The 15,190-nt window shown below is 44.3% G+C and overlaps 1 protein-coding gene across 3 annotated transcripts in view; it reads right to left on the reverse strand.

Annotated features, from left to right (window-relative positions):
- Positions 1-7,714: 7,714 nt before the first annotated feature.
- Positions 7,715-15,190, reverse strand: part of IRAG1 (inositol 1,4,5-triphosphate receptor associated 1) — a 117,943-nt gene continuing 110,467 nt past the window's right edge. For all 3 annotated transcript variants that reach the window (XM_063094330.1, XM_063094327.1, XM_063094329.1), the window contains 3 exons: positions 13,657-13,776; positions 12,275-12,409; positions 7,715-7,971 (listed from right to left, as the gene is read on the reverse strand). In XM_063094330.1, coding sequence (XP_062950400.1) covers positions 7,728-7,971; positions 12,275-12,409; positions 13,657-13,776 — 499 coding nt within the window. In that variant the 3' untranslated portion in view covers positions 7,715-7,727. The remainder of the gene's footprint in view (positions 7,972-12,274; positions 12,410-13,656; positions 13,777-15,190) is intronic.

A 15,190-nucleotide genomic window follows, 5' to 3' on the forward strand; every position in this document is an offset into this window, starting at 1 on the left:
TCTCCAATACAGGCCTCATTACTCAGGTGAGCACAAACCCTAGGCTCCTAGTACCTCAGAAACATGTGACTATACCACCATGGTACTAGGTAGTCAGAGAGGCAGGAATCATGTCCTCTTCATAATTATTCTTAAAGCCTAGCACCATGCCTGAAAGAGAACTAGCTTTCAAGAATTCATTAAATTATTACAAAAAGAAATAAGAAAGGAAGACAGAAAGGGAAAAATTGAATCATGGAAGGCAAGGCTTTAGATGGGAGAAATAGCTTAGGAGAAATGAGAAGAATGCCCTAAATTTTGGAATCAAATTACTAGAAGGGGAATCATTAAATAAAGGTAGTCTGTGTGATTGTGCTGGTGTTTAATAATGAGTTCCTAGAAGAGGAGACAATCTTTTGTTTTGGATATCCCCACTGAAAGAAATTAAGCCACTGTTGGGATGTGGTTGGAGATGCTTGGTTGGAACTTGCTCCCTCTCTTATTAAGTGTGAATATACTTAGTCTCAGTTCCTAGGCTTTTCACTCACTATAAGTTTCTGAAGAGTTCTTTGTCAAGAGCTAAAAGCTAAAGTGGAGAGCCATAGAGAAAATGTTGCCACATAATCTCTTTTCACTAGTTTGAGAAATTGTTCAGGATATGGAAAACAAACTGGCAACACCGTTTACTTCTTTTTTTTTTTTTTATGACCGGTAAGGGGATCGCAACCCTTGGCTTGGTGCAGTCTGCACCACGCTCAGCCTGTGAGTGCACTGGCCATCCCTATATAGGATCTGAACCCGTGCTACTAGCACCGACCTCTCCTGAGTGAGCCACAGGGCCAGCCCTAGCACCATCCACTTCTAAAATAACAGCTTGTGCTGTAATCAAGGACAACTAGTAATTAAAGAAGAAAATTGTAGAATTAGAAGAAAGTTTTAAAAATTAAAAGAAAATGAAGAGAACAACAATCAGCTTTCAAAGGAGAGCAGGAAACATGGAATATCCAGGCCAGCGTTCATGCTCCCTGGATATGGTAACAAGAGTGAATGTGTTATTTAATCTGATGCATGCAAATACAAATTTCAATAGAGTAGTAATTTTGAAATGTGGCACGAAGAAAGGAAATATGGCACAATCCCAAGTATTGGACTGAGAGTAATATTTAAATTTTAGTTTAACTTCTAACACTAATTATCTGTGTGACCTTCAGCAAGTCACTTAACTTCTCTGGGCCCCAGTTTTATCATCTGTCAAATAAGGAAGTTGAAATTTTGAACTTAAAAATAACATAACAATATAACTCCTTGGTACTTGATACTACAAAGATTAGTTATTTTTAAAACCATATAGTAGGCAAGTGTATTAGTCAGTGTAGTCTAACTGCTCTAACAAACACCCCCAATTCTCATGGCCTAACAATTTCTCTCATGATTATTTCTCTCATGTCACAATTCAATGGCTGACAGGTGGTGGTGGTGATGGTGATAGTGGTGATGTGTGTGTGTGTGTGTGTTGGTGGGATTTTGCTACACACAGTTATTCAGAGACCAAGGCTCGTTCTATCAGTCTCTGTGTAGCTCCACTATCACCTAGTACCTCTGAGTTCTTCCCAAGATCTTCTCATTGAGCCAGTAAAGGGAAGAGAGTGCAGAGAGTGCAGAGAATGCTGGAGATTGCTTTAGGGGCCAGGCCTGGGAAGTAACTATATCAATTCTGCCAATATTCCCTTGGCCTGAACTTTGTCACATGTTCCCACCTAACTACAAAGGAGTTGTGTTGTAATCTGGTTGTGTGCTCCAGAGTAAAAGGAAAAATGATTTGGTGAACATGTAGCAGTCTATGCCACAGTTTACCCTTCTGGTCACCTAGTATAGGGTTCACTATTCCTTCCACATGTAAAGTACAGTACTTTGTTCTCAAGAGAGATAATCCAAGGTCCCATCCAATTCAAAGTCCATGATCTCCGAGTTACACTCAGTCTTCCCTGTCAGGTCCAACTATGGCACTTTGTGGTCTGGTGGCCTATAAACTAAAAAAGTTATATGTTACTCCTCAAATGTAATGGTGAAGCAGGATCTGGATGACCTCAATAAAAACTCTCATGTGTAAAGGGGAAGAATGGGAGTCACGTCAATCATCAGGGCATGGTAGTTCTGAAATACCAGTGAAGAGACATTATAAAGGCCACCATATTCATTTTCTATTGCTGCATAACAAATAGCTACAGATTTAGTGGCTTAAAAAAATACCCATTTATTTTTTGTCTTTTTCGTGACGTGCACTCACTGGCTGAGTGCACCGGCCATTCCTATATAGGATCCGAACCCGCGGCGGGAGCGTCTCTGCGCTCCCAGCGCCGCACTCTCCCGAGTGCGCCACGGGCTCGGCAAAATACCCATTTATTATCTCACAGTTTCTGTAGGTCAGAAGTCCAGGTGGGCTTAGCTAGGTTCTCTGCTCTGGGTCTCACAAGATTGAAATCAAAGGGTTGCCTGGGCTGGACTCTTACCTGGAGGCTCTAGTGAAGAATCCACTTCTAAGCTCATTCATATTATTGGCAGAATTCATTTCTTTGAGGTTGTAGAAATGAGGTCCCTGTTTTCTTGCTGACTGTCAGCTGGGGTCTGTTCTCTGCTCATAAAGACCCCTCCATTTTCAAGTCAGCAATGACACAATGAGTTCTTCTCGTATTTCTAGTCTCTGACTTCTACTACCACTAGCCAGAGAAAGTTCTCTGCTTTTAAGGGCTCATGCGATTACACTGGGCCCACCTGCATAATCTCCCTATCTTAAAGTCTACTGTACCATATAATATAATGACAGGGGTGATATCTCATATTCAAAGGCTCCAGGGGTCGGGTAGGACATCTTTGGGGGACATTTTGGAAATTCTGCCTACAACAGTCACCTACCCTTGATTCGACCCTGATTCTGCTTTCTGGGAGAAACTCTCATGTCCACTGTTCTCTGTGGCCCTTGGCTTCCTTCTGGGAGGCTGTTCATTGTATATAATCTTCCTGGGCCACATTCAAAGTGGATATTAGGGAGTATTGTCTCCTTGAGAGTAGCACAACTTCCTGCTAGTGTAAACTTAGATTCCCAAAGGTTGTTTTATAACTTGAACGACCGAAGATGTTTTTAGTCCTGGCTTGTGCTTCTTTGTAAATACAATTCTCCCACAAACTTAGATTTCTGATCTATTTGCTTCCCTTTGATTCCATGTGCCCCAAATTATACTCCAAACCCTTTCCCAGTCGTAATTCTCAAGATGTATTTCTTTGCTTTCTCAGCCACACGCCTCTCTCTCTTTTTAATTTAATGGTGGCTACACCAAGTTCATTTGAAACCACAGATGCTTTGGCTATATCCTTCATCTAGTCTTTGCCATGAGGCTGAGTTGATCTGTTCAAATGAGAAATTTTATTGATTCTTTTTCACTCACAGATCCTCTTAGTCTTACTTTTTGGGATTTAGAAGCAGTTAAGTTTTCTAATCCTTCAATCCTTCAAATTAGTGAATACTCTATGTATTTTTATCATTTCTGTTTCCAGGTAGCCAATTCTTTCCAAAGTGCTTCTTTTTCACGTAATATCTTGCCACAGGCAGCCAGTAGAGGTTCACATACTCCAACTCACTGATTCTCCAAACACTCCTCCTGGAACTACAGGCTGCCCACAGACTGCCCTTCAAGTTATCATGGGTAAGACTTTACCACGTGTTTTAGTTTTATTCACAACATGGGCCCCATCTTTCCAGCTCCTAGTATTAGTTTCTTGTTTTCTTCTCCTGGAAATTTTGTTATTGAAGCATCTATTTCTGGTTCAAATGTATGCATTAGTCAGGGTAGGCGAAGCAGCTATAACAAACATTCCTGAATCTCAGTGGCTTAATACACTAAAATTTTATAGCTTGCTCATGTCACAGTTCAATGTTGTACCCATTCAAAGACCCAGCTCCACCTAGTGGTTTTGCCATCTTCTCAGGCCTCAGAGTCCTCACCAGAATCTTCTGATTTTGGTAAGCAGAGAAGTAAATAAAGATGGTATAATGTGTTGGACAAGAGAGCTTGTTTTTAGGGAACTAGATCCCAAAGGTCCCCATTCCCCTGCACCTAGCTGTAAGAAGGACCAAAAAATGTAGGCAAGCTGTGGAAATCAGGTTGGTGAAAACTCAGCAGTCTGTAGCACAGCACAATGTATTAATTTAAAAAAATCGTAGACCAAGAAGGATAGGAAACTAGGATCAGGAATGGGGAATGAAAACAGAGGAACCAATCCAGCCCTTTGGGTAGCCCATAATACAAAGACCGAGGGTAGGGGATGCCTGGCTTGGTTCTGGGAGGTACTAATACCCAAAGGCATCTCATTCAGGGTCGAAGTATGATCATGGCCCAGCTCCATAAAATGAGGAGACGTTTGGCTTCTGCCAAAGGTTTAGTAATGTGCTTTTATTTTCAAACTCAGGTATGTGACACTCTACAGTTCAATGCTAGCACACCTGTGTGAGGCTTAACAACATTAAGAACTGACAACCAGTGATACACAAATCCAGCAACTCCCTCTCCATTTTCTCTGTCAGGCTGTACATGGGCAGCAATACACATAACTTTGTGGCAGCCAGAAAGTGAAGGTTCTTCTAGAAGGTGATGTCAACAATGACAAAAACATTACTCTGCAACTGCAGGTAGGCAACCAGAGTCCTGGAGCTAAACGGAAATGTCAGACTTCAGAGGCATTTTGAGGAGAACTTTTATTTTAGATCAATGTCATTGTTGGACACATGGGCCTGTTTCTCTCTGTTTCACTACTGCTTTGTCAGCAGCTCCAACTGCTTCAGTTTGATCTTTGCTTTCAGAAAAGATAGACCAATGAGTACTTTTTCAGCCATGACCTTGTAAATGTGACTACACTTATGCTCCCTTTTGGAGACGTCCTTTTCCTTGACCTCCCTTACTCACAAATAGAGTAGTGCGGGTAAAGGCCTCTACCTGCAAATATTTTTGCAGGCCTTTCTGTGGAGCAGCTGGAGGTGCAGGCACTCTCTGCACCTACTCTCCTGGACTTTGTCTCACCTGGAAACAAGGGTGGAAAACTTGTGGCCGAAAGGACAATGGGCCAGCTCAGCTTGGCCCTTCTTTAAGGGAAGCTGAGATTGGACATTGATGGCCTAGAGTCCTGCCCCACAGCCATTCTCTGGACCTTCCTTCACAGCCTGTCTTTGGCTCTAAGGGTCTCATATAGCTAAAGCTCCTTCAGTTGTGTCTGGTCCCTCTGGAATAGTCCATGCAAACCAGCCACCCATGTCCCCAAAGTCCCTCTGCCCTGCTCTGCACCTCTTTACCTTAATGGCACATCCTTGGTCAACCCTGGCTTGGGCTTCTCTCACAGTCATTTTCTAGCCACTGTAAAGGATGCCCCCTTCAATAAACATTGTGTTTAAAAGTGGGGCCTGATCTTGGGGGTCTCTCTGAAGGGAGTGACTGCATGGTGCCCAGTCCCTGAGCTTGGAAATGGTGTTGCTAGTCTGGTCTCCTTCCTGCTCTCTCACGGAGTAGACTGGAAACTATTAGGAAAAGTTGAGTTTACAAAAGATGTTACTTTTCTCATTGATATGGTGGTGATGGTGCTGGTACTGGGAAGTGTGCAAATGCCAGCCATCCCCAGGCAGCTCTCCACCACCTTGAATATTTACTTGTTCTTTTGGCCAACATTTAATGACACCCTCCCAAGCATCAGCCACCATGGTAGGCCCTTACCCAAGAGATGGGTAAGACATGGTTCTTGTCTTTGAGGAAAAACACTAGGGGAGACAGACATATGAATTATTGTGATATACTGTAGGTAAAGGTCAATAATAAAGATATTTTAAAAGTGCCAGAAAGCACAGAGGAGGGTGTGACCTATTATGTTGGGTATGGTGGGGAGTATGGATGAGAAGCTGTCAAAGTCTGTTTGGAGGGGATGATATTTGCACTTGGTCCTAAAGAGTGACAAGAAGACAAGAGAAGGACAGCAAGAGAAAAATTAGTGAGTGGAGGCCAGAGCTACGAGAGAAAACATTTAGTTTGGGAACCAGAGACAGTTTAGAGTAGCTGGCGGACCACTTAGGGCAGCGAGATGGGCATGTAAGGCATTCAGTTAGAAGATCATCAGAAGAGGCAACATAGTGTAGGGGTCAAGAGCACAGCCCTGGAGCTGGACTAGCTGGGTTTGAGTTCCAGCTTCATGATTTACGAGCTGGGTGTCCTTGGCAAGTGACATGTCTTTTTTGTGCTTCAGTTTTCTTACCTGAAAATGGGAAGAGTAGTACCCACCTTGTATTTTTTTTTTCCTTTTCTTGAGGACTAAATGAATTGATGCCTGTGTAATACTGAGAGCAGTGCTTGGCTCATGGTATGTTCGATATGAATATCAGCAACAAAGGCAAACAATACCAGTAAAAAAAACAGAAACAAAAGCAAACCAACCACAACAAAACCCACACAGAAACCAACACCTCCAAAAAACTGATGAGGGCTGAATGAAGGCAGTGGCTGTAAAGGTGAGGAGAGAAGTCAAATTGGAGATGGGATGTGCTGCTTCAGTTTTGTACTGAATAGTTGGCAATGCCCTGAAACATACACTTGGGTTGGAAATCCCATTTGAATAGAAGCACTAAGGTACAACTGCACCCTTGCATGTGGGCACACACACCGAGTAAGAGACCAAAGCTGAAAGCACACCATTTCTTTTCATTCACCCGAGAAGTGAGTTAACTGCTTTCAAAGGTAGAGAACAAATAGGGAATAGACTGTGCTGTACAGAAGCTTAGAACTGGCATTGGAAATGAAGACCGGCAAGTCTTCTGTTGAAGCCATGAGTTTTCAGTGTTTTTCAAACATCTTCAATCCATGTGGAGAGCTCACTGAACAGGCATCCGGTGACTGCCCCACACCTAGTGAAAATCTGTGGGTTGGCTTGACATGCATCTTATTTATCCAGGGCACACTTTTGGAGGGTCATTGGCTTCATGTGCATGCGTGTTGTGTGTATGTGGGTGTGTTGTGTGTGCATATAGATGCGTATACAAGGGTACTTCAAAAAGTTTGTGGGAAAATGGAATCAAAAGATAATACTAATCTTTCCATGAACCTTTTGAAGTACCTTCATATATTAATTCACATCTTCCCATTTCATTTCAAGCACTGAGCTAAATTCAGCCTATACATTATTCTGAGAAACCTTTCTTCTGTAAAAAGAAACTCTGATTCCAAAGGGGAGAAGGGGAGGCTGAAGGATAGTCATTGAAAATGAGATGGGAAATGGGAAGATATTCATGTTGTGGCTCCAAATTCCAGGTCTGATCCTTAGGGTCAGTGTTTGTTAAGCACAATTCTTCCTGATAACTGATTGGAAAGAGGAAAAGGGGGAGAGAGAGCATCTCACTGTCCCTCCAGTGAAGGTGTTTTAGTTCTCCCTGGCCATCTGAGCTAGGGGCAGAAGACCTTCCCTTCGGTTAGAGTTCCTTGGTGAAGATGACTTCTTCGTCCACTGGATGCTTTCCTGGGGTAGTTTCATTGATCCTCCAAGAACATCAAGTTACTGTGTATGAATAGCTCCCACAGAGGTGCTGAGTGTGAAAAGAACCCCTCCTCATTCCCTGTTGGGATGGGCAGCAGTGTGTTCACACCTGGGTCTGACACTATACTTGGGGAAAGGGTGGTAGACTGAGTGTACTGCAGTAGGGCACTGGGTAGGTGTCAGGTTTCCTATTGCTCTGTAGGCTGCTCATGCTGGAGTCCTGAGCTCCACCAGGAGTCCCTCTGGGCTGCTGAGCAAGTAGATCTTCCAAGGGGCTCCTCGGCCTGCTCCACACAAGAGTTATAGGAGTTGTAGAGCCCCAGCCCAACAGACAAGACCAGCATCACTGCAGCCATCATCCAGACCACTTGCCAGTGCTGACACAGTTTGGGATACATGACTTGTAAGAAATGGGCCAATTCTTCAAGTTTGCTGTCAACGAAAAAAGTAGGTGGAGGGTTTAGTATAATGGGAAGTTATGTGATGCCACACCCATACTTCTCTGTCTGGGGATACCTTCTATACTGTCTAGAGCAATGGTTCTCAAACTCAGTTGTCCACAGAATCCCTTGGCAGCAATTATTCAAAATACCCCAGGCCTAGTGAATGAGGATCTCTAAAGTTATAGTCTAGGAATTGATAGTTAAATTTCCCCACCCGTCCATAGCCTTGATGTAGGGAACTTCTGGTCTAGAACACTATCTTTACTTGTTTGATCATTCATCCACACATGCCCTCATCTATTTATGGGATGATTACTGATTAGTTCATGACACCCTCCCAAGCCCCAGGGGGCAAGGTTGGCTGATCCACGTTTCCATGCATCCAGACAGGACCAGCTTCTTTTCTGACCTTAGCTCTATTTGTGATCAGCTCCAAGTTCTAATCTGTCCCCTGCCTCAGTGCTCAGATGCATAATTTGTTGTTCTCTGTTCTACATCTGACTGTATCCAGAGTGGAAGAACTGTGCTAAACTCTCAGAAGAAGCTTGATGTCCAGTGATAAATGGACAAGGGATCAGAACAACCTTAAGAGCTCACTTTAAACACCCCAAGGACAATCAGAAGACTCTGATTCCTTCTGGCAACCTCTGGGTGGCTTCTTCAAGATGTTTTCTCAACCTCCTTAATATTCATTCTCTAATTTCTCCCTCCTCCTTTTCTTCCCTCACTCTTTCCACACTCTTTTCTCTCTTCTTTCCTTTCCTTTCATCTTTTTCTCCTTTTCTCCTTTCTCCCCTTCCATTTTTGCCCCTTTTCCATCTTGTTCCCTTTCCAACTGCCTTGTCAACTTGCCCTCTCTCTTTGTGGCCCAGTGAAAAGACATTTGGTCAGACAGCCGCCTTTGAGGAGTCCATTCTATAATTCCCTGGCAAAGCTCTGCATACCTTCATTAAGCTAGAATTTCCTCCTGTGTTTAATCCCAGCTCTATTTAAAAAAAAATATGAGAAACAAAAATACTAAGATTATCAAACTAAGGAGGTGGAGAAAGTGACAGATGGGCTTTCTGTAGAGCCTGAGGCTCACACAGACACTGCAAAACACAGGCCCTTTGCTGAGAAGTAGAGAACTCTACTTCAGAATTAGTAGAAAATGGATGACTTGCAATAGGTTGGAAAACTCAACAAACACCCTCCTTAGAGAGGGACCAGATCCTCAAGAGTGCCTGCCTTGCATGCTAAGGCCATAGGGAACACTGATTGTTTTCTTCTCCATATGAGAGCCCCATCAGGTCATTTCAGGCACAATTAAGCAAAGCAAAAAAGTGAGCACATTAGCTGGTATGAAAATTACTGGATATTTTCACAACCATTGGGAAGGGAGAGCTTGGAACTGGAAGTTTATTTTCTCCTCCCTATTTAGATTCTATTCAGATATCATTGGATGTCAAAATGGAGTCCTTCGTGGACTGTACTTCCATGCTCCAAAACAAGCTCCTACAATGGAAAGAATCCCACTCTAACCCCACTCTTAAGCAGAACTACAAAGGAGGAGGTCAAGATCTGGCTTTGTAACCCGTAGCTGGCACCCATATCTAGCCTATAAAAGGGGTTAGAAACAGAATTAGATTAGAAATAGACTTCCTTTAGAAGTCAATTTCTGGTTGTTATAAGCAAACTTCTGTTTTCTGAGAGTTATTGGAAAAGTAAAGGAACCTGCCCACATATCATCTTAACCCCATGACGCAGGTTTGAACAGGCGGTCGGAGAAAAGACAAGAGTTTTATGTTGTACCTTATGAGTCTCACTTGTTCAATGTATTACATAAGTGTCAGAAGACTGTGTTCTCTGTTTTAATATGGTTGAGATATTGGCTTGCTTCCCCCAAAGTTCATTTAAACCTATCCTCCAGAGAGCAATATTTATAACAGATTACATTATTATGTATAATAGAGAAGAAACTCAGAGAAACAGACTTTAGTGTTTGGCGTTGAATCTCTTAAATAAGAGGTCAGCTGCTGCACTTAGTCTAATGTTTTTAAAATGCACTAAGTAGGACATGGAACTTTTAATAACTTCAGACCTTGCTTGTTAGTGAGGTGCCAAAATTTCATGGGGGAATCATGTTTGAGTGCAGGGGCCTGCAGGCAACTCCGTGTCTAGGGACTCAGGAGTGGATGAGGATGTCTTGGCATTAAAGATAACAGCTCTCAGGGACAGTCCAGCTTGGGTCATAGGTGAAGAAGGGACCCTATGACCATGAGTGGGCAGTATATATGATAGCAACGTCAGTCCTTGAGAAGATGAAGCCACACTGGACTTGAAAAGATGAAGCCACATCCCTGTGCTAAGGATGAGGACCCTTCTGAGGGCTGTGCTCATGTCTGGTATCCATCACCTGAGGGACAGGTACACTCTTAAAACGAAAAAGTAAATACAAGAGGGAGCAAGGGTTGGGAGACAGAACAAGGCCTCTCGGGATCAGTAGAAACAAGAGAGTGCTTTCAGGTAATGGATGCTACAGGCAACTGTGGCCATGTGTTCATGACCAGGAGCTGGACAGAAAGGGACTCTCGCAGAGGCTTATTTCCCCTGGGGTTTCATGATATGGGAGGGAGCTGCCAATCGCCTGAGATTGAATTAGCTAGATAAGGCTTCGAGCCCTGTGCTTTGTAAACCAGATTGTTTATATTCCATGTACTCTCTCTCTGTTTATTTCTCTTTGTTCTTTCTCAGTGTTCGGAAGTGTTGGAAGTTCCAGTCTATCTTAGATATATTCAGAAATGCCAAAGAAAGAGCTTTTAACTACATTAAAAAGGAGGAAGGTAATATTGTGGCCTGAAAAATAAGAACAGAGGACCCCCAAGAAGGAGGTGAGCCCTAAGGAGAACAGAATCCAGCTGTTTGGAGTAGGGGTTGTGCTTTCTTGTTAAACTTGGAAGTTCTTTTTTAGGGGACGTGGTGTATCCTAGCACAGGTTTGTTTTCAATGGTGGACATTTTCCCCAGCTCTCTAGATGGCTCTTCCCTGGAACGATGGGCTTGACCCACGCAGGCTGAGACCTCTCACTCTGGTTGAATCTTCCACCAACTGGACTCCATGGGTGGTTCCTACATGTTTTAGAGCATATCCATCCTGCTTCTAATCTTCACTTTATTGCCTTATTCATTGCATGCTATGAATTCCAGAGTTTGCCAGCAATGAGGCACAAACACATACCCTATCTCAAGTCCAGCAGCCAATTAGATAATTACTCATTTTGTTTGGAGCTGCCTTGGACCTCAGGATAGCCCCAGAGTCTAAAAACAAAGACTTTGGTGAAGTGTTCCAAAGTTGCTATAACTACATTTAAAAAAATGAAATTCAAGACCTGTAGTTTGAATGTATTAATAGGAAAAGTAGAGCAGAATATTTGAAATTGCAGCTGTCCTGAGAATCCAGGTGATGTGGTCACTATATCTATAGGTCAGCGTACACCTCTTCTATGGGTACCAGTTTATTCTTCCCCTAAGCATGTACTTCAATGGGATAATTCTGGCCTGGTAGGGCTGAGACCTCATTCCCATATTACTTCATTGCGTGGAATGCCCTGGAACTAGATGAGATTATTTCCAGTATTCTGCATCCTTCGGGCCAGGTAGGTCCACAAGTGGGACAAGATGCAGGATCTATACTTTCTTTATCTACCTGTTATATTTGTTCCCCCTGATTTAGAAAAAAATACGCTAGAAATATAGAGTATTTTAAAAGAAAAGCCCAAGTATTTCCAATCCCAAGTGAAGATACTGTCTGGATGACCAAGCTTGTTTGGTCAGCTTGAAAGGGATGTTGCCACTGAGCTGAGTGTCCCCTACCTAATGTGTTCTCTCTGCCCCTGTTCTTGTTCTTGTAAGACCTCCCCTCCAAGGCTTCAGCCCAGCTCCCCTGACTCTGGCTGTATCATGGGGTTGGCTTGGAAATGAACCAGCCATAGCTGGGCTGGAAGGGACTCCTCTCCCGGTCCTTCAACCCTTCTCCCCTCCTGAGAGCTCTTGCTGTCTGCCTGCCTGCCATGACCTCCTCTGACCCCCCAGCTCTTGCAAACTCCCATTGTTAACTATTTTGGCTCTTTGGGATTTCTTCTACCTTCTGTCCAACATGAACACTGCCCTCTTGGTTTCTGTTGGCTACTAACTTGGACCCCAGACCCGCTATAGCCCTGGACTGGCATTTCCAGGGATTTTGTGCAATTCAATAATTCGATGAATTGTAACCCATTTCATCAATGGCAAGGGCTCCAAACACAGGCTTCCCACCTGCTTCTCTGATCCTTTTCCTCTTCCTCAGTTTCTTCTGCCTCTTCAGGCTCCTCAGGGCTCTCACTCTTGTGTTCTTCCTCCTCCTCCTTCAGGTCCTGAAGGTCTTTGGTCTTCTTTAGACCCTCCTGGTATCTGGAGGGAAAAGAGGAACAATTGAGACTGGAAAGGCCAGATAGGGAGAATCCTTTCCTGAGTTCCTGGGGGAGGGGACGTGAGCACCTCAAATAATTACGCACTTCCTGTGGTTCCACACAACAGGAAAAAGCTGGGAAGTTCTGCCGAATCCCAAGGTGGCTCATGTCAGTACCATTTCCCCTCACTCCTCAGTCATCCTTCCTGTTTATGTGAAAGTGTGACAAAACTGACAAAATGTAGGTGCAGGATCTCCTCACTGGGTCCTTATCCTACAAAACATTCTGTAGGGATAAGATTACATCTGCTCTGCATAACCTTGGACGTTCAGCCTCTCATCTGTAGAATAGAGAGGGTGATACCCGTCTCACAGTGTGTTGGGACATTTTTGGAAGTGCCAGGCACATGGTCTGACCTAGAGAGGTACTCAGTAAAAGCTAACAAAGTCAGTGGGGGCATTTACCCCACGAATTCTGAGAGGACAGTTGTGGTGAAAAGACAGGATTTCCAAGAGAAACCCTGAACATACTGTTTACTTGTCCTAGAACTCTGTTTAAGAACAGCAGTTTGGCTGGGGCAACCCTCCCACTGTGTGTGTGACTGCCACACAGAAGCCCATGGGTTCTGTGTCAGGGAGAAGATGCATGTCCCTCACGTGCTGCAGGGACAGGAGAAGTCAAGGGTGTGATGCCTGGTTGGAGGTAATTCTCTACTTTGAGGCCTAGGCTTTGGCCCCGCTCAGTGTCTGTCCCTCCAGTGACTGACAAGTGGCCACAGATGCCGTTGAAGCTCAATCAGAAAAGGGGATGGTTGGAAGTAGAGAGGACTCCAGTTTATAGGAGGAAGGGGTGAGCAGGGCAGTTCTAGCGAGCAGAGTTGCAGCTGCTCTTGGGCATTGTTGGCAGCAACATGACAACTCTGAGCACATGTCAGCAAGTCTCAGGCACCACCAAGAGGAACCCACCCAAGGCCCCTGATTTCCAGACGATTCTGGTCAGCAGCACTTTGGTGGCTTTCTGCTCAAAAAGAGAACAGTGTAGTTATTATCTAACCACACCCTCTGACTCTGCTTCCTTCTGTCCTTCCTGTGGAACAGTCTTGCTCTTTCCTGTGTAGTTCCTTCCTGAGGCAAGGAGGTCCTGGGACCACTGGTTGCTTCCCTAAGCCTCTAAGAAACAGGAGAGGCCATGGGAAGGTATCATCTGTGACCTGCCAGGTGCCCTCAAGGTGGTCGAGGTCTGACTCACCCCTTGTTGTAGGCTTCTTCCTCCGCCTTGGCCTTGGTCTCCTGACCAGCCTCCTCCAGGCAGCCTGGGGTGGGCGCAGGAGCAGGGGCTTCACAATCTGGCTCTCCGTTTGTCTTTCCACTAGTGAGAAGAGGGAAGTACAGGGTGTCATTGCAGGGGGAGGGTGAGTGTGTGAAAACAAAACCATGTCTTTGGCCTGATTCCTAATTAGAAGTGAGGAAACTCGGGTTCTTTCTGTAGCTTTCAGATGTTTTCCAACCCTTCTACCCTGAGACAAGATTTTATAAAAGCCCTAGTCCATGAATCCTCCCTATAGCCCCATCTCCCCTTCTTCTCATGCTCCCAAATCTACCTTTATTCTCATTCCAGGAGGTGCTGTGAGTGGACAGGGCACCACTGGGAGCTCCATAGTGCTGAGATGAGGAAAGTGGGGGTGGAACAAAATATTCGGTGTCATTCCACCCTTGTAGACCATCTTTACCCTCATGATCCCTGCTCATTCTTTCCAATATCTATTGAGTATTGACTAAGTCCCAGGCACATTGTAATGTGCTGGGGACAGATTAAAAAAACAAAGGAACTTTTTTTTTTTTTTTTTGCCAATATGGAGCTTAGCAGAAGAGAAAGACTCCCAAAAAGGAAAAAAATACATAATTAACTACAAATTATGATAATTTTTATGAAAGGAACAAACTCCGTGCAGTGACAGAAAACACCAAGGACAGAATGTGTTTAGAATGAATGGTCAGGAAAGGCCTCTCTGAGGTGCTGAAATTGAAGCACAGAACTGACGGATGAGAAATCAGCTGTATCATAGCAGAGGAAAGATCATCCCAGGTAGAGGATGCAGGATGTATGAAGACTGAGACAGAAAAGGTACTGGGACGTTTGAGGAACTGAAAAAGGATGTGAGGCAGGAGTTAACTTTTGGACAGGATAAATTTGCGATGCCTGTGAGGTATCCAAGGGGAGATGACAAGTGGACATTCAGATATACCGAAGTGAGGCAGAGAAGAGCCCTAGGCTTGGGATATTCATTTGGCTTCATCAGCGTATAGCTGATATTTAAAGCCAGGGGAATGGATAAAATTGCCTAAGAAGACAGTCTGAGAAAAGACGAGAAGAGGACCCGGGACCACGCCATGAGCATCTTTGCACTTGGCTCAGATGGAAAAGGAGGAGCCCACAGAGGAGACTGAGAAGTAGCAGCCAGAGAGATGGGAGGAAGACCAGGGCGGCATGCAGCTGGGGAGCTGGGAGAGGAGAGCTTGTCAAGGAGGGAGAGTTAAGTGTGTCACACTTCTGAGAGTCTGAGTCAGGTGGGGACAGACAAAGTGACTATTAGATTTGATAACATGGAGGTCAAGAGGAGCTTTGATGTAATGATGGGAGCCAAGGACAGATGGGAACGAGCTTGGTAAAGAATGACAGGTGAGAAGGGGATGACACAGACACAGTAATCTGATGAGGAAGGGCAGGAGAGGAGTAGGGCGCAGAGATGCAGAAGCGGGTCAGGGGTAAAAACACATTTGAA

Source organism: Cynocephalus volans, chromosome 4 (assembly GCF_027409185.1).
Source record: "Cynocephalus volans isolate mCynVol1 chromosome 4, mCynVol1.pri, whole genome shotgun sequence".
Classification (NCBI taxonomy): domain Eukaryota; kingdom Metazoa; phylum Chordata; class Mammalia; order Dermoptera; family Cynocephalidae; genus Cynocephalus; species Cynocephalus volans.